General features: G+C 38.5%; 2 protein-coding genes across 8 annotated transcripts; one reads left to right on the top strand and one right to left on the bottom strand.

The window, feature by feature from the left end:
• Positions 1-2,399: 2,399 nt before the first annotated feature.
• Positions 2,400-5,662, bottom strand: SPC25 (SPC25 component of NDC80 kinetochore complex). Its single transcript, XM_050340151.1, has 6 exons — positions 5,316-5,662; positions 5,160-5,225; positions 4,252-4,392; positions 4,002-4,106; positions 3,589-3,687; positions 2,400-2,652 (listed from the first exon to the last, which is right to left on the bottom strand). Exons 1-6 carry the CDS (start codon positions 5,467-5,469, stop codon positions 2,528-2,530), a joined length of 690 nt encoding a protein of 229 aa, XP_050196108.1. The 5' UTR covers positions 5,470-5,662; the 3' UTR covers positions 2,400-2,527.
• A 549-nt stretch (positions 5,663-6,211) lies between these two features.
• G6PC2 (glucose-6-phosphatase catalytic subunit 2) lies at positions 6,212-18,940 on the top strand. 7 transcript variants are annotated; one of them, XM_050339594.1, is made up of 8 exons: positions 6,212-6,439; positions 7,480-8,115; positions 10,088-10,169; positions 11,188-11,261; positions 11,586-11,695; positions 14,796-14,907; positions 15,720-15,835; positions 16,960-18,913. In XM_050339594.1, the coding sequence occupies exons 2-8, from the start codon at positions 8,102-8,104 to the stop codon at positions 17,469-17,471; spliced, it is 1,020 nt and encodes a 339-aa protein (XP_050195551.1). In that variant the 5' UTR covers positions 6,212-6,439; positions 7,480-8,101; the 3' UTR covers positions 17,472-18,913. The 7 variants fall into 7 exon arrangements, with proteins under 7 accessions (XP_050195551.1, XP_050195554.1, XP_050195552.1 ...); XM_050339597.1 differs by lacking the exon at positions 7,480-8,115; XM_050339595.1 differs by lacking the exons at positions 7,480-8,115; positions 10,088-10,169.
• The last annotated feature ends 202 nt before the right edge of the window (positions 18,941-19,142 follow it).

Genomic DNA, 19,142 nt, shown 5'->3' with positions numbered 1-19,142 from the left:
TTTCATAACAAATAGAAAATTCCAAATTACCTCAGATCCAGCTGTGTGAAATCCTAAAGGCACCAAGTACGTTTATTAAAGCCACAAAGGTTTTAAAATTTTAAGACAGATCTTCCCCTACCATAAAGGCTGTTTCATGGGAGTCACAAGCCAGTTTTACTTCGTCTTTTTTAATAAGCAAAGAAACTGTTGTGTACACTTTCCTAGCCTTTACCCACTTTTGGAATGGCTGGCTATGTTTTAGTGGAAGTAACATCTACATCTGATTTGCCTTGGCAAATGTAAGCAGGTATATTATCCACACTCCAAAAGGAGTTGTAAAGGTATATATTACACACAATAAATATTTCAAACTTTACTTCTTGCTTTAGGCATATGCACAGAACATTTACAGACAGGCACATCATATTTTCTAGGAAATAATTACCATCAATGTATAGTCCAATACAGTAGTTGCCCTATATTTTATGTTCTGTGCATAGTAATCTTGACAATTCATTTTTTCACCAACTACTCATGCCTGGGCTGAACAAGAAAAGAATATGGCACAAAGTTTGAGCATCTGTCTTCGTTACTCAAGGCATTTCAATTTCTTTCTCCTGTGAAATTGATGATCAAATCAGATATGCTACAGGGTACCTGAGCAGTAAGTACACCCTTAATGAATAAACAGCTCCATTTGAAATAATGGAAATGAGGTGGTTGTGTTCTGTCTGTCTTTGTGCTTTCATACAACAGCTGTAAAATATTTGGTTGAGGATCCTGAAGTTCAGAGCAGCTAAGAGTTGCTTGGCACAGATAGGTAAAGAAGGGCAGGAGTATGCCTCAAAATTAATAGTCATTCTGGACACGAGGGCAATGCCATTAGTGAGAAGGGATAGGCTTCCTGACATGGAAGGTAAGAGCTTCTGTACAAGGAAGAGTTGCCAACAGCACCCATCAGGCCTGGGAGAGTAGAAGTGGGAAGTGCAGAGGTGGATCTATGCATTTTTTAACTCCTGACTAGTCTATTGACCTACATAAAGTGCCTATGGCATGCTTTTGGTGGTAGAAGCAAGTAACTGAAATAAATACCTGGTATTTAAATATTCCTTTATTTAAATAAAAGGAGGCAAATCTACAATGAACAAGGCCCTGTACTTGAAGGCAGACTCCCAGCCTGTGCCTCTGTTTGTCCCATTGTCGGTCACAGAATTCTCAGAGACTGCACAGGGTTTGTGGACAAAGCAAAAATTGAGGGTTTGTTTAATTTGAGATGTCATTATAAAAGCACTTACTAATCTCTGCTACCATTCTGTTCTAAAACTGCAGTGTAATCAGTTGGCATCTTTTCCATTCTTACTGCTAGTTTTGTGTATAACTGGCTATAGCAAAAGAAAAAAAAAACTCAGCAGGGCATAGCTAGGAAAAGGATGCATTATTTAGAAAACAGTAAATTATGCCTTACAGGGAAGAAATGGAAGATTATCTTTCTGCTGGAGCCAACAGGTATCACTTTTTTTTTTTTGTTAAACTGTACTCACAGAAGACTGAGAGTGTAGTCTGTGGTGTATCCACCAAGCTGAACGGTTAAGTTTAGACAAACCCAATGATTTAAAACACAGTTCACATCCGACTGGGGAATAGTATCTTATCAGCATCATCACATTTAAACATGCCTAAATGGTCAGGTCTCACATACTAGTTTTCAATTCAAGTGGTCTTTTACTTCACTAGAATTTCTAGGACTGATTTAGTACGATTTTATTTGAACTATGTTAAATTATCAAATGAAGCTCTTTCTTGTTGCAGCTGTCCATTTAAATATTTTGGTGAAAAGGAAAGCAGTTTACAAATAAGATAGAAGAAGAAGAATTTAAATCAAAGCTGAGTACTGTGGCAGTAACACTCTTCTTAATAAGCTGCAAAATACACATGTGATTTATCTCTAGCTACTATATTTCACACTTTGATAAATTATACTTCAGGCTTTGCCATGTCAAAAAATTTTAAATGACAAAGTTTAACAGACCAAAAGAACAACAGCCATTTACATGCATGGAAATAAGTGCTAACACTGTGGAGTACAAGTTAGGGTAAAAATTAAGATAGTGGCCTGTGATACAGGCAACTGAAGTGCTAAGCTCCAGCACATTATTTTGATAGGTTTTCAGGCCTATTTCAACCAGAGAAACCTGAAAGACTCACCAATGTTTTTGGAAGAGAGAGATAAACTCCAGAAAATACTTTATTTTGCATATCTTCCTGGGGTAGCTAAACAGAGATCATTACATCTTTAAGCCAATTGCTACTGGATCAAAACTTACATGTCTGGAGACATTCAGTTAAGGAAGCAGTTGATTATACTGTTGTTTGAAGAATGATCCAAAATGTCTCTAGGTAACAATGGACTACAATACTATTTTCATTATTTTTCTTTATTTAGAAAACAGAGTAAGACAGGGATAAATACACATTTTCACAACATAAGAAGGAAACAAGAGTGTTCTACAGCTAGAAAGAGAGGTATGAGCTAGTTTTATGCAGACTATTTATATGATAAAGCAGTGAAAGCTTTTCTGATGTTGGCAACAAATGCAGGAAAATTGTTAGTTTCTCTCACTTTGAGCTGGAACTCTGCTATACAGTCCAGAGGAGGAGTACAGGAAGTCACTAAAATGACAAAAATTTCCAAAAGATGAGACTTATTAAAAAAAATAAAATATTTTTCCCATGCTTCTGAAATACTAATGTAGTTTGGTATCTTTTTATGTTTTAGCTTCCACCAATATTATTTTTGAGTAGCCTCATTTTCTGTCAGCAAGGACAAAGCCTCAAAAAACACAACAGGTTTTTTGATTTCCTGACTTCCCAGCTCAGTGCCGTGCTCCTACTTGAATTGTTACAGCAATTCCAAGTAATCCATAGCCTGGTCAAAAACTGAAACACATTCCTAAATCGTTTTGTTGCTCTGCGGGCAGGCAGATTGTAAACTGATGTAACCCAGTACGTGATGTACTGCAAAAGTTTAAATTTGAATTAATAAAACCAGAAATCTATTCACTCCATACCTAAAAGCCCCAGTAGTGTCTATCTAGATGCTCTGCAGCACAGCACTTCAATCCTGCATAACTGAAGATCCATATTACAAAACCAGCTTTAAGATCTGAAAGGCTGTATCCTTACAGAAGGGGATTGCTGGATTTCAAGTTTTATTCTTTCACCTCTGTCACCCTGTAAGGGTTTCTCTGCCCTCTAGGCATCTCAAATGAAGTTGAAATATGCCTGTCAGCATAGACACTGACTCTAGCATAAACAAACTACAAAATGAAGCATCCTTATCTCTGTATATCCTCTTTCTCCCTCTTTGGTTGATACGAAGTAAACAGCATCTCCAAAATGGAGGGGAGAGAAGATCATCAGTATTATATTTTCATGTAAGTTAACAAGACAAACATAAGTAAAGAACATATATTACCATTTCAATATTTTTCACTCAAAAATTGAAAGATAAAGGTTACAACTAAACTGCACTTTGTTCCTCTTCCCCTTTTTTTCAAAGAGGCATCAGATTCAGTCCTCTTGTGGAAGTATTCAAAATTCACATACCTTCATAATCTCCTTGTTCATTTATGGAAAGGGTAAACGTGTATGGCTTGTCAGGATCTTTGTGGTCAATGTGTCTGAATATAAACTGTAATTGGTCATCTAAAATAAACACAAACAGAATTAATTAACACCATTAACCTCTGCTGGAGAATCACAATGATCTGTTAGTTACAATGACTAAAAATCACAATATGAAGTTAGTTTCAATTAATATTCTTAGAACACCTACAAATTAGGCAACCCTGGTCTTTTTGAAAGACAAATGCATTTTAATATATTTTGCCATTTGAGAGACACTGGTAATGCCTGGGCTGAAATTCATCAGGTGTGTATGCTGGCTCTTCACTGCACAACCCAACACTGACCACACTGGATCAGTGCACACGGGAACCACAGAAACTACAGTAACTTACTGTGAATCCTGCGTATCTCCAATCCAAGACACTCCTCAAACAATACTTTAGACTTGCACAGTCGTTCCATTTTCTCCTTGACAGCTTTGTCTTTAGAAGACAGTACTAGAATTTTAAAATCCACCGTAAGTATCAAAGGCAAAACAAGCACATGAAAAAATATTTAGAACAGTAGAAAAGCTTTAAAGAACAAGTGTTGAAAACAACTCCTCCTTCAATTAAAAATATTTGCTTATTATCCTTTGCTTACTTTCCATTTGCTTCGCCAACTCTTCTTTTAACTCTTGGATGCTGTCAGTCAACTTCTTCTGTTGCTCTTCTTCTTGATTTAGCTTAATTTCTGCCAACTGCTCTTCCTTTTCTGATATACATTTGTTCTGCTGGACAATCTCTGAAAGGAGCCAAGAAAATATGAACACATACAGTTGATTAAGTATGGCCCTGCTATTTAATACTTATGTAATTTGAGAGGATTTATTTGAATAAAATGTAGTGAAATGCATGCTGTCTCAGCTGCAAAGAGAAGTGAGCATAATTACACTAAGAGTATCAAATAAAGTTTAGAGTGAAAGTTACTCCTAAGAGAAGCTACAAGGCAGGGAGCTGTGATACTTCAATGAGATGTGCTGTTTTCTGGTGCCTGCACTGTATACATCTTCACAGCCTGAAGAGGGTGGATCCTGTCCACAAATAATTTGACAGAAAGCGAAGAATGGACACACTGACTGATATGAGAGTTGCAATAATATTTAACTGATACAAAATTCAGAGAAGTTGACCCTGAACTGATGAGCTGACAGTGCTCTCTTACTAATATGGGAAGGGCATAAGTAACCTTACAATATTTAACTTTACTAAGAAATTTAATTTACGTTTCCTATTGCAGTCAGCAAGTTTCGGTACTTTGTTGTTTTAAATACTTATGCACCAAAATCACTATGCAAAAAACTGACTTTCATCTTTTTGCACCATCAATGAAGTTTTTCAACAAATTGCTTTTGAATTGAAATTTACATCCTGTAATCAACCAAATATGTTTGGGTTTAATTCTGTCTTCGTTCCGATGTTATTTTAAAATGTGAAGTTAAACATACTATTCGGCTGTATTAAGCTAATTTTAGAAAGGTTAGACAGAATAAATAGAACACCGTACTGTACCATTGTTATACTCCTGAATTTTGTCAATCATCAAGTCTCCTTCTTTCAGCTTCTTGGTCCATTTCGCTGTAATGGAAAGTTGCTTCAGTTATCTGACGAAATTTGATGATAACTTGCAAAACACAGAGGTAAAAGGAACGTAGAGCCTTTTTATACCTGAAAGTGCTTCTATAGCCTCCTTGCACGAATCTCTCAGTGTTAAAGTCTGATTGATCTGTTCAGTGCCATAAACGCTTTTAAACTCGGTCCAAAACTCTTTCATATCTCTTTCAAAGAGCGTTATTTCATCTTCTGTCTTTGCGTTAGCCATGGTGCAGCGACAGCCCTGTCAGTGAACAGACACAGCGTCACGACACGGGAGGCAGTGCCCGCGGGTGTAACTCACGGAATAAACCCTCGCAGCTGCTTTGGTCCCCTCGCCTTGTTGTTGAAACCTCTTCCCGCAAGTTGTTTGTTGTTTCTTTGGGGGTTTTTTGTCACCACTGGCTCAGCGGGAGCGGCGTTCCCCTCGCTCCTCTCCCCGCGCTCAGGGCCAGGGGAGGGCCCCGCCAGGGTTCCGGCGGCACCGCGGCCGCTGCCCTTCGCCGTCCCCCCGAGGGCTGAGCCCGAGCCCGGGCCGGGCTCTCGCCGGGCTCTGTCACCGGGCTCTGTCCCCGCTCTGTCCCCGCCGATCGCCGCTCCCGCCGGGCCCGCCGCGCTCAAACCGCGCCGCCTTCCCGCGCAACGGCCCGCGCGGCCCGCCCCGCAACAACCGCGCCGCTCATTGGCCCGGCCCGCCGGGACCCGCCCGCGCCGTGCCTGCGGTAACGCCGCGCGCGGGGGCGGGGGCCGCCGTGAGGGAGCGGGGAGGGAGCGGTGGCCGCGGGGAGGAGGGAGCGGTGGCCGCGGGGAGGGGAGCGGTGGCCGCGGGGAGGGGAGCGGTGGCCGCGGGAGAGCGGTGGCGGCGGGGAGCGATGAACGCGGGGAGGGAGCGGTGGCCGCGGGGAGGGGGGAGCGGTGGCCGCGGGGGCGGCTTGGCCAGGAGAGCTGTGGGGACTGATGGGCGATGCTGGGGGTCCGTCAAGGGCGCTGGGAACGGGGACAGCCTGCTCCGTGCTGAACAAAATGGGCGCTCTCTGGGGAGCGGGACCCTTCCCCCTCGCTCCTCTGAAGCCGCAGGTTGTTTCCAGGGTCGGTTTTACTCACAGAGCGTGGTCCTAAGTTTTGTGGGGCTCCTGACTTGCCTTTTAATTGCCCAGGCCTGAAATCTCTCGAGTGTGGATAACAACTCGCCCCTTAAGGTAGTTCGTTCTGAGGGAAGACTGACCCGCACCTTTTTGCTGTGAACAAACCTGTCTGTACCCAGTCAAACACTTGCCGTAAGCCTCTGCCATAGCGAATGTGCTCCTTTTGACACGCTGCCTAGTTTTTCTCTGGTGGTTTTTATTCCCTTTTGGCTTTTGATAAGCACTAGTTTGTGATCCCGGGTAGCACTCTTCGGTTTATCATGAAAGTTACTTTTAATCACTTTATTACCATAGGTAATGAATTTCTTGAAGCTTTACTTTTTGCCAGTGCTATTTAGATACGCTCATAATAATGTAAACTTAGTAAAGCGTTGAGCATTTATCTCTAAGAGAATTAATTACTGCCTTTCCCCCACTGGACCCAGAGCAAAGGCTGAGCTGAGACCACCAACTATTAGTTGTGTTACTCTTGTATAAACTTGTATAAACACTTCTCTCCCACTGTATTCCTGACTCATATGACTTGGACCCCTTCTCTAGATTTCACAGTTTCCTCAGCATTAGTCTTAAAACTAACAGACCTCTCTTTCTTATCTGCTTCACACTTAAATGTACTGAGGTTGGGCCTGTTCAAGGATGATTACCAAGCCAAGTATAAATTTGGGAAGAGGAAGAACGAAGGGGAAGGGGAGAGGGAGACAGGGAAGGGGAAGGGAGAGGGAAGAAAGAGAGCTTCTTGTAATATTCTTCTCTTCCTAATTAAAAAATGGAGGTGTATCTTCTCAGTGTTCCACTTGGAAAATATTTATACCTACGAAAATAGCTGTCAGCTGTTGTATGCAGTGTCTGGTGGTGAATTTAGTAAATTGCTCATTAATCCTTGTAGCTGGTCTAGTGCCAATGGCAGCACTGATATGGAAATTAATGCTATTGTTCAATTACCTAAGCATAATGTACCAGAAAGTTAGGCCCAGTACATAGGCCTCCATTAACAGATTTCAAAAAATGTTTGCTTTGATGGCTTTTCCTTCTCTTGCAAACATTTACTTAACAACATCTGATAACAGTTATGTAATATTTGCTCTAATATGTAGGTGCAAGGGAGCTGTAAACATTTTATCCTCCCTCCAATGGATCATCAGCATGATTCTTGTTTCTGCGTTATAACCAAGAATATATAAAGTCTCTAGTTTTGTATGTCTTGGAAAATAAAATAAATTGAGACGTTATCAGTAAATTAAAAACTGTTTATATGAACAGATGGCATTTTAAAGGTTTTCGGTTTGTACTTTGTGAAGGCCGAACCTTGGTTCTACAATGTCAAACCAGGACAAAAGTAAATGCATACACTTTCTGACCATTTTGTATACATCACTAGTTTTCCTTGCAGTTCTTCATGCTTAACTACAGCAAATTGTTTTATTTCATATGTTATCTCAAGTGACTTTGAAGTGCTAAGTGCATTATAGATGCATTTTACAGGTCTTTGCATAGAAAAGGACAAGAGGAAAGTCTATTGAGGAAGAATTTCTCCTTTGTTCGTTTAAACAAGTTATTAAATACAGTATTTCAAGACGTGTTTCGCCATCTTTTCTGGTTATTAGAGCTTGGAAAGTCTTTAGTGACTCAGACTTTCATTGGTTGTGAAATACCACAGGCAGGACAAGAGATGACTGGCATGTCAGTTGTGGATTGCCTCTTGGATGGAACAGGATCATGAGTGAGTCCAGGTACAATGAGAACTGTCTCTCTCACAGAAACCTGCTTACCTATTCCAAAAACTCCCTGCTTTCTGCTTTGCAGATTGTGGATTTCTTACGGTTTCTTAAACATCATATAAAAACATGACTCCTCTGGTACCTCTAAGGTGAGGATGCAGGAGCTTCTGAAACCCTCAGAAAGAATGTAGGAGAAAATTAAAGCTTTTTTATGTTTGCTGTTAGCTGTTAATCTTCATTAGGTCCAAGGCGTTTGTCTTCTACCTAAGCAGAAAGATAATCAGTGGCATAAGAATCAGCAGGAAAATCTTGAAAATTAGTATCAGGAGGCCTCCAACATTTAGACTAAAAGAGGTTACTTACTGAAACAAGGCCAGGACATACCTTCAAACATTATATTGACAAAGTTTCTGGAGAACAAAGTGTGCCTGAGTGTTTCTGTCTGAAGAAGAGTTCAGCCTGAGCAGATGCATCATATCCCGGTGGATAGATAACATGGGTGGGTGGGTTTATATTTGTAAATATAACAAACATGCAAAAAGTTATTGCAGTGATCCTGCACATCCTGTGTCAGAGGCAACTTTCATGATACCATTGCGTAACTGTGGTGCCATTAAAGAGGGCCTGTAAAGGGATCTATTTAATTACTTGGTATACACTCCTTAAAGGATATGAAATTGTATCTTGATGGAAACTTACTCACTTACTGCAAAATATTTTTTCCTAATAGAACAACAGTTATTTCAACGTAGCAACTGCGATGAGGTTAAGTACTAAAAGATTGTTGTTGTTCATCTACCAACTGAATTGACATTTACATTCACGTTTAAAGCTAATTATTGTTTCTGAACTAGATTGAAAAAGAGAGGAAAAACTTAGATTCTCCACATTTTTCCATACTAAACCCAGGCATGTATAAAAGAGTGATTTTTAGTGTTGTTATTGTAAGTCTTACTTGTCTTTAAAGGCAAGATACTTTTGCAGTTAAAAAATGTAGCCAAAGGACATTTTCTTTAGTGATAAGGTATAAAGAGTTATTTGAGAGAGATATTTCTATACAAGTACAATCTTGAAAAAGAACTGGGAGAGGGAAAATTATTTCCATCTGTTCTTTTATATGACAATTGCCTTGCCGTACACTGTGTAAAGCAATAAACTATAAGGGTTAGCAAGAAACAAACCTCCTCAAATATTTTCAGCTAAAAAACTCAGAAATATTTATTGTTGAAATACCCTGAAATTTTGCTTTTGGAACGGTTTTCCTTGAAATCAGATGATACCAGTTGAAGTGAGTAATTCAGTCCATGTAGTTATTCAGAAACAGTGCACAGAATTTTAAATCTCTTTTAAATTTTAAGGTTTTCTGTTAAGCTCAATGCAACTGGTAGCAATAAACATACAGGATTTAAAACTGCAAAAAAGTTTCTAAAACCAGACTATTAATAGGTAAAGTAAATGTGAGATTGTGTCAGGAGGAGAGGTCTTCTAAGTCCATTTAATTGTCATGCCTTATTTGTTGAATCTACTTAATGTTTCCATGTGACTTCCCTGACCACACATCATAAAGCCCTGGTAAGCCATTAAGTCTCTCTTCAGCACAACCAGTTAAGTAGTTCATACCTTTGTCTCCACAACTTCTGCAGCTGAGGTTGAAGTGCCATGGAGAGAGCAGTAGGGAAGTGTGCAGTGCATATATAGAGCTGCTTTCATCTTCGGGCTCAGATACATAGATAATCTTTGATAGAAGATATGAATATATTGGAATATTGGAGTCTGATAAAGAACTTGAAATTTCCCTCCTGCTATTCTGATAATATCAGAAGATGATATCATCAGGCTTTTAGTATCCATTTAATATCTAGTGCAAAAAGTTTTTTTCATCTAGCCACCTCATGAATTAATGTAATCTTTTCCTGTGCTACATTATTGGTACTAGTATTGATAAATCTGATATGCTACTATATTATCTGCTGTAACGTTTTAGAATCCTGCTTTGTGGAAGAATCTGTTTCCTCTTGGCTGTTTGCCCTACAGAACCAAAATGCTTCACTTGGGAATACTTCAGGGTAATACTCATAATCATCTGTTCCCAACCTTGCTCTGGTTTGCAAAGCAGGTCTCATTTCTGCATGAGACTGGGCAGTCAGAAGTGGGACTGCAGCTCCTGGAAAAACTGTGCAGGACTTGCATCATGTAAGCAATGCAAAGAATGGTGGTACCGAATGATGTCTCAGAGACTAAGCTTCATCTGCATTGTGCCCTGGCTTAACAGGCCTCTTGTGTGAAGGAAACAATTGTTTTTCAGTGTTTTAAGAATATTGCTGCTTTAAAAATAAATCTATAGCTCAACAGCCTCATTGATGTATGGATGCTGGTTGTATTTTCCGTGACTGAAAAATGAGTTGTCAAAGTATGAGTAGCAGCACGGTAGCCAAGTTCTATTTCAAAGTGAAATGTACAGCTTTAATGACAGTTCTGCAAAGATCAGTTATTTGTGTATTCTTTCTATCCTTTATGCAGGCAACACTTAATGAAGTACACACATTACTAATGTCCATCCTGCAGAGAAATGAGCTGTGAAAAAATTTAAGCAAACATGTTCCAACTGTTCATACAAAGGATTACATAAGTCACACATTATGTTTCCACAAAACTTTCCCCACAATTTGCTGCTGCTCAGCATGTACTTCACTTAGCTTCCTCTAATTAAAATTTGCAAACAGAAAAGCTTTCCAGGGCTAAGAGACTCGTGCTTTCCCAGAGTTTTGGAGCCACGTGTTTCAGGAATGGCTGGGTACACCACACCAATATAATATAAAGGCAACGTCAATCACCTTCTCTCACTTTTTAATAGCTCCCCTCCATGGTTCTCATTCTCTCAGTAGAAACTAAAGATTAAAGGAACTTTACTATATTTCAAGTACAGTTTAATCCATTAAGATGGATCTCCTTCATAGCAATGGCGTGCTTATCATTCAGCATTTACAGAGGGACTACAGGGCTTACCAGGATTTCCTTAATTTTATGTCACATGTCGGTGATCCGCGGAATATATTCTCAATTTATTTTCCTCTTTGGTTTCAGCTCAACCAAGTGGTTGGTACTAAAATGATATGGGTGGCAGTCATTGGTGATTGGTTCAACCTCATATTTAAATGGTAAGAAGTTGGATTTCTTTTAAAATTTGGTATTTTTAATGATAGTTACTATATGTGCCTCAAGTTTAGAAAACTTTCTGTGAATAATGTACTAGTAGACTTTCCCCTGTAATTATAAAAGAGGAATTCACAATGCAGGTATTTAAGATATGTTTGAAATGACATTGTGATAAGACGAGAAGAACCTGTAGAACTATTATAGAATAGTTTTGGCAATACAGCTCTTCATATGCTTTATAAGATTATCATGTTTTACTGAGGCCTTCTTACATAAAAATATTTTCATTGAGTTTCTGCTTTATTTTATTTTATTTTTTTTATCAGGATTTTATTTGGCCATCGCCCATACTGGTGGGTGCAAGAAACAATGATTTATCCTAATCAGTCAAGCCCATGCCTTGAACAGTTTCCTATAACGTGTGAAACTGGACCAGGTAAGAAATGTTGGAGATGACATTGGTACATTTAATAGGGATAGTGGTTTTGAGGGAGAGAGGATGTGACTTATGAAGGTCTTACATGATATACAAACCTCAGAGCTCATGTATAAAATAACACCAAAAAAAAAAAAAAACAAAAAAACCAACAGAAAAAAAAAGGAAGAAATACAATGTGACCGGTGTTTGATTGCTGTATGACAAAATGTTTACTTCATTGCCTTTAAATAGTGCAAGGGAGGGGCATTTACTCTAAAAATAACTACTAGTAGAATGAACTAGCATATTGGAAAGGAATTTTCACAGAACTTGTGAAATACATTGTTTAATATGTTCCAAAATATTAAACTGTTGAGTTTGAGGTCCGGTGCACTATTGCAAGAAATATTCAAACCCCAAAAACTAGCAGGTGGTTCAGTGTAAATAACAATAGTATCAATAATTGTTGATGTAATGTATCATGAGTGGAAAAGGTAACCACTCTTCCTAGAACTAGACACTGACACTAAATGTGTGTGGGAGTATGTGTACAAATATATGGGGGAAAATTATTTTTAAAATGTACTTTTTCTATGTATTTTCACTTTTTCATGTCCTGTTGTCTTTTCTGTGGAACTCAAATGCAATACCGCTGAAGTCAAATGAACTTGTGCAACCCTAGTATGTGAAATAAGATGAATTTGCTTTGAGCCGACTGACTGAATTTAGTTTAATTCATTGTGCAAGAAAATATTGACTGTGGAAATTAATGTGCTTTGCACCTCATCAATGCCACTGCAAGCTTTAAGGCAATTTGCAAAGCTGTATTTTGTTAACAATATCCTGCATTACATTCCACTGTAATTGTGAACAAGAAGTTTAAGCCCTTGTATGAGGCAGAGTTTAATAATGCCTGGTCTGTATGAGATCTGCAGTCTCCTTCAAGTGAATTCATTTGGGACCTAACCCAAAGTATTAAGGTAATTCAGGTCTTTTCAAAAGCCTTCAGAACTGAGCGCATTCAGCACCACGTAGTTCCAGGTCATGGCTAAGGAGGCAGTCAGTGTTTTCATTCTATTCATTGAACCAGAAGGTCTTTCTTCTTGTTACTTTCTTCCTGAAGTAACAAGTCATTGCTATTTCTGTCCAGTGGGTACAACTGTCATACTGATTCCTTCTTTGCACTTACAAGGACCACACTTACCCCACCTCCAGATTTGCCCTGAACCATTGACAATATCTGTCACTGATCTGCTCCTCATTTACAAGAGGAGGTGCAGTCAGTGCAGCTGTTAAGCACACACAGTTGTTGCATGAGCTTACATGGTACTTCACACACTTTTTAAATATGCAATTTATATTAAAAGAATAGAGAAGCAGCCACAGACATGAGAAAAGCAGATCCAAATATTACTATGATAGCGTGAACCCCAAACTCCACGGCTCAGCAAGAGGGAAAACTGTGGGAACTGTTTATATGACTACATGGCAAGCAGTCTAGGACCTGAATTTGGTTTGTACTTCTGGAATTAGATGAACTAAAACCCTACTGCCATTTTTTCTCTGGTATTTTTAAGGCTTTAAGAACATAAACCTTGAGGTGAAGTTTATGCTGTTTCTAGTAGGTAATTTGCAGATGAACTATGAAACATTATTCTTAGATGACATTTTCCTAAATGACAAAAAAGAGGAGCTTTCCCAATGCTGACAGACAACATTATGGTTTCCTTATCAGTGACATTTGTTCTGTTGAGAGGTTTAGGAGTGCACATCTGTTAGGTAATTAACAAAGGAGCTGGTAGAGTGACTCTAAAGATGCTGGCAAGCAGAATAGCAAAAATGAGTGCACAGAGTCAGAAATCATAGTGCTTGTCTAGGCAGTCCTGCTTTGCTACTTCACTGAAATATCCTTTTGCTCTACACACTGCTATATAGTTATGGATCATAACACTTTCTTGAACCAAAATTATTTCTTCTGACAGTGAAATAATCCTGTCCCTTTTACTTCACTTTGTCTCCACAGAAAGCCAAGCTGTAAAAATACAGGATTGACAGATTCCAGTGATCTGATTTTCTCTCTTTCCCTATTTTAATTTGTTGAATGTAAACTGGGTGAACAGGAGAAAAGAAGTGACAGAGTAATTTTAGGAATCATTTCCCTTGCATCATGCCAGCATACTTTGTTTTTTGGTGATTTTCACAGTTGTAGGAACTTTTCTGAGGTTTCATATTGTTTCCAGTAAAAATAAAATTTGATTTGTTAAATTAAAACAAATTGCACACATATTATTATAACCTGGACTAAAAGGAAATTACTGCTGATCTCTATATGACTGTGTTCCCTGTTACAGACTGTGGGTACAGCGATTGGTTGGATATGTTACAGCATCATTTCATGTGCCAGTTTCACTGAAACTCTATTTTCAAGCTAATTGATATGTATGACATTTTAAAATTTATAAATCAAACTAAAGTATAAAGACACAGTTCTTCGATCATGCTTGAGATACATTTCTAAATTTATTACAAACTACCCAAAATGTTAATTACCTGGATTGTGATATTATTAATGAGACACAGATCCCAATTGTTCACACCATAATAATTGTGGAAGCAGATAAAAGGCAGTTTGGACAGGTCATGTAAAGTTACACTGGTAGTTTAGTTTAGAATGTTACAAAGAGCTAAATCTCTCTTGCTCCCCTTAATTATGAGGAGGCCCATTCAAACCCTTTCTCATCTGATCCTCACATATAACTTCTACATTCCATGCTACAGAGTAAGAGAGTCCTAGATGCCTTTTTATTTTTTTAAATCACAGTCCAAATCTAAATAATGGGAAAATGCTATGCTGTCCAATCAAGATTCCACCTCACACTAATATAAGATGGTTAAGCTGTTACCTACTTGATTTCAGACAAATATGGCTTCCCTATAGATGAGAAATTCATATTGAGAAAATTAAATTTTGCAAAGCAGTTGACATTCTTTCAGCCTTTGTTAGCCACTTCCTTTCTAAATGATTGGGTGCCTGAGTAACTGCCAGTTGACATTTTCTGTATGACAAATGCTACAGCCATCATTCTTAAGCTGAATATTTCCTTTTTGTTTTCACTAGGAAGCCCATCTGGACACGCCATGGGATCATCCTGCGTCTGGTATGTAATGGTCACTGCAGCACTTAGCTACACAGTTAGATGGAAAGATAAATTAGCTGTTACCCTTCACAGGTCAGTGTCTTTCCATTCCTCTGACTCATACAGATAATTCTTTATATACATGCTGTGTTTTTAATGGACTTAATTTAAACAAATAGTCATCATCTGTTCTATCCAGTTTGTAAAACAAAATAGCAGTCCTTTATTATGATCTGCCTCAGCTAAAGAAAAAGTATGTTAAGGGGATTTAGCTACTTATATATGTTCTTATTTATTAAATTACCATCATTGCATACAATGTCTCTGAATCAGCTCCTATTAAAGGTTGTTTCACCTCTTCAGCATTGGAAATTTTTAATTCTATTAATTGTCGTTATGTATTGGATCCTTTAGTTAGTACATAAATTTACTGCTTTGATGGTCATCCTTCTTAGCCCATTTTAAAGCAAATGCCCATAATGTTGACACAGTTCACTGTAGTGTGTTACTCAACTCTGCGGGAAAGTCTTGTAATTGCTGTCAAGCCTGACAAATTTACATTATGTAAATTTTATCATGACATAATTGAACTTTTACATTTAGGTATGACTTCACAATGAGAAATATGCTCAGGGTCCTAGTGCTAATTTAACCTACCATGCATGACTTTCATCCCTAAAGCCACAATGGTGTCTTGGACCTGGAGCTGCTGGGGTCTCTTCCTGTAACCACTCTTGATAATGTTTAAGTACTGACGTCCAGGTTTTAATCATCTGATTCTAAACTGCTCTACTTGGTAAATCTCTGCCTGGTAAAAATATGAGCCTGACACAATGGAGCTTGGGATAAATTAGTAGATGAAATAGTTTGTCTTAATTTTTAATAATTTTCCTTTTCTCTCTTAGACTGACATGGTCATTCCTCTGGAGTATTTTTTGGATTATCCAGATCAGTGTGTGCATCTCAAGAGTATTCATAGCAACACATTTCCCTCATCAAGTTATTCTTGGAGTATTTGCTGGTAATGTTGCTATTTTTTCTTTTCTTTTTAACATGTTTGCAAAATCTCAAAAAAAATGAAGTATGAGAAAAGACAAGAGATTTTTAGTAGTGCTACTCATCTTGCAGCCTCGGTAGTGTTCTCCTCTCTCTGGAAGGTCAAGGATTTGATTATTATCTAAGGTCTAAAGGTAAAATTTGCAAGGTTAGAATGTACCTACTGCCTTTGTAATTCACACAGTGAAGGGAGTGAGCTTTTGTCCACCTGCCAGTTGATGCTGAAGTGTGTTATGTCCACACTGCCTCAGACTAACTCTGACTGATTCGTAGTGGCTGCATCCAATCTTTGACTGTGCTGCCTGTGTGGAAGGTATTTAGGTCACTTCAAGTGGTGTCCAGGTGCAAACTGGCATGCGTGCAGTGTGGAAAAGTGTGGGGCCAGAGACCTGGGGCAAAATAGAGAAAAAGGTGAATCAGCAGTAAAAACTCCCCAAAGTGATTTAAGAAGCCGAAGGACATTTTTCAGAGTTACTTAAGCATGTTGCAAATTGGTATTCAGGGAGTTCAAACTATGAACAATCTCTCTAGTATCTATCTGATTTTATGGAGGATGACCAAAGCATTGAACAAGAGCTACCCTGCTCCTGTTCTCTTTCATGGATGCAGTGCAGCCTGGGCAGCCCTGGCTAACAGCTTTCCCTCTTCACAACCAGGATAAAATGAGTATGAGAGAAGATAAGTGTGTTCTGTGTCTTTTCCTTCAACACTCAAAGCCTGTGTGGGAACTGGTGTTGAATTCTGCATTGCTGGAGCCAGTCTTTGAGTGAGGGATTCTTTTGGAAAAGGAATGTTCCAGTTTACATCTAATATTTGATAGGTTGTCATCTGGGAGATGCAGTCAGGCATCATATCAAAACCATGTAGTGCTCGGTATTTAATTTCTTTTATCTAAATTGGCAGTTTTGAGTGGAAGAAAAGGTTTTGTAATGGATTACAGAAGTGGTAAATTGTGTGTATGTGTATATATACACATAGATATGAAAGACATATTCTTCTGTCTTCAAAAGTCAAATTCTACAGGCACACCATAGAAAGTGCTTCTTCAAAGTGTGTTGTTCCCTGTAACACTGAGTTTCTAATCCACAGGCATTCTTGTGGCAGAAGCATTTGAGCATACCCCTGCTATTCAGACTGCGAGCTTGAGAATGTACATCAAGACAAACTTGTTTCTTTTCATCTTTGCCCTTGGGTTTTATCTATCCCTCAAACTTCTTGATATTGACTTGTTATGGTCTGTTCCAAAGGCCAAGAAGTGGTGTGCCAACCCAGAGTGGATAAACATTGACACAACTCCATTTGCTGGACTGGTGAGGAATTTAGGGGCACTCTTTGGTTTAGGTCTTGGAATTAATTCTGAAATGTTCATCACAAGCTGCAAAGGTAAAAATAGCTGCAAGCTAAGTTTCCGCATATGGTGTATAGCTGCTTCTTTAGCTACACTGCAGCTGTATAATTTCGTTAAGATACCTACTCATACTGAGTATTTGTTCTACATTCTCTCCTTCTGTAAGAGCGCAGCTATGCCTCTGACTGTAGTTGCCTTGGTTCCATACTGTGTCCACTCGTTAATGAAGACAACTGAAAAGAAACTTAATTAGGTAAAGGTTCAAAATGGTTAGCAATGTGGGGATGGGTATGAGCTGTTCAAGAACCCTCTGCAAAGGCGGTTTTGCTAACTCATTTTAACCAAAGGGATGCTACTGCATCTTTGATGTCCTCCTGGTAAGTAACCAGTACATCCAAAATCAGTATGCTCCAGAATGACTTTGGCAGCTCAGAAATATTAGTTGCTGATTCCTAGAAATATTGCAAGCACCCTGCAGTATGGTTAGAAATGGCCCAATATTCTGGGTCATAACAAAGTTTTAAAGCATAATCAACTAGTTTTATTTAGCTATATGGTGGTCTTTAAGTTCTCTCCATCTCTAGCTAGATGATGCTTCAAGCGTCAGTTGTACATATACTCGGTATTAATTTTTTATATATAGATACTGTGTGTTAAACTGCTACATAATGGTGTGACAGTATCACACCACCTACCACTGTACGGCTGTACCCAGGCACTGTGAAAAAGGCCAGCGTAGTTATAAGCAAGGTTTTACATTTAACTTATTGAGCTTCCTGAGCCAAACGGCTTCTGATTAAGTCAGATGAGAAAAAAAAAAAAAGTTTATTTCCATTATACTCTGTAGAATATATTTTTGCATTACTATGTGGGTTTTGTCATTGTTACTTTTTCAAAGTGGTCACGTAAATCATGAATGATACAGATCACACCTTTGAAAGTTGTCAGTGATGAAATTCTCTCAATGTATGTCCTCAAGGATATTGTTCATGCTCCTATATTGCAAAGGTAACTCTCTGCTAATTCTCTCAGATCAAGAGACACAAGCCTGAATCACTGTCAGTAGTTGTGTAAATCATGAAAATGTGGTTGCAGACTGTCATTGCAACTTTATATTCTTGTCAGCTTTGTTTACCTAAGCACACAAGTAGCTAATATGTTAAATATGTTTGCTATATAAAATGGATGTTCTAAATAGGCAAAGGTGGGTACTTTCCATTTTTACTCATTATTTGGCATCTACTGTTGTATATTCCCTTTCAGTGCACAATTTTTAAGCAATATTTTGCGGATACCATCTCGTAATACTTAGTATACAAGCTCTTTATACAATAGCCTTAGTATACAAGGCCATAAAATGGGTAATGAGGGCTGTGTGTGTATGATCTAAAAAAAAAAAAATGGCTTAAAATATGCAACCATGATAGTGCTTCTAGACTTCCAATTAGGTGTGGGATAATTCAAATTGAAAGATTCTTATTTAATTTGGGTAAACAAGGTGAATAGTTTTGTGTTGGCCCTTAGGAATAAACATTATACAAATTACAGCAGCAAATCTGAAACAGGCATCCTTATTTAAGAGCCTAGTAAGACTACCTCGACTTAAAAAAATGAGTCATCTGGTTTTAACAGTTTGAGGAGTATTCTGCTTCATGTATCTCCTCATATCTTCTGTAATGGATCTCTTAACTCTTTTTCCTGCAGCAGCTGACCTGAAACCAGTCTTTTCTATAATTGTAATTCCTTAAGCAAAATTACTAAGCTGATGGGACTAGAGACAAATAACGAAGAACAAAGACAACCAAGACAAAGATCAGCTGTGTTAAGTTGCTCTGTGCTTGGTTATTCCCTGCCAGTGAGGTGGCCTACAGAGGCATCACAGAACACTAGCAGGTGGGTCTAGATGTCCTTCTATTTCTGGCTT

Source organism: Myiozetetes cayanensis, unplaced genomic scaffold (assembly GCF_022539395.1).
Source record: "Myiozetetes cayanensis isolate MyiCay16 unplaced genomic scaffold, myiCay2020 scf9, whole genome shotgun sequence".
In the NCBI taxonomy this organism is placed as follows: domain Eukaryota; kingdom Metazoa; phylum Chordata; class Aves; order Passeriformes; family Tyrannidae; genus Myiozetetes; species Myiozetetes cayanensis.
The sequence above is the reverse complement of the archived record's forward strand: the minus strand, read 5'-3'. Positions and strand labels throughout refer to the sequence as shown.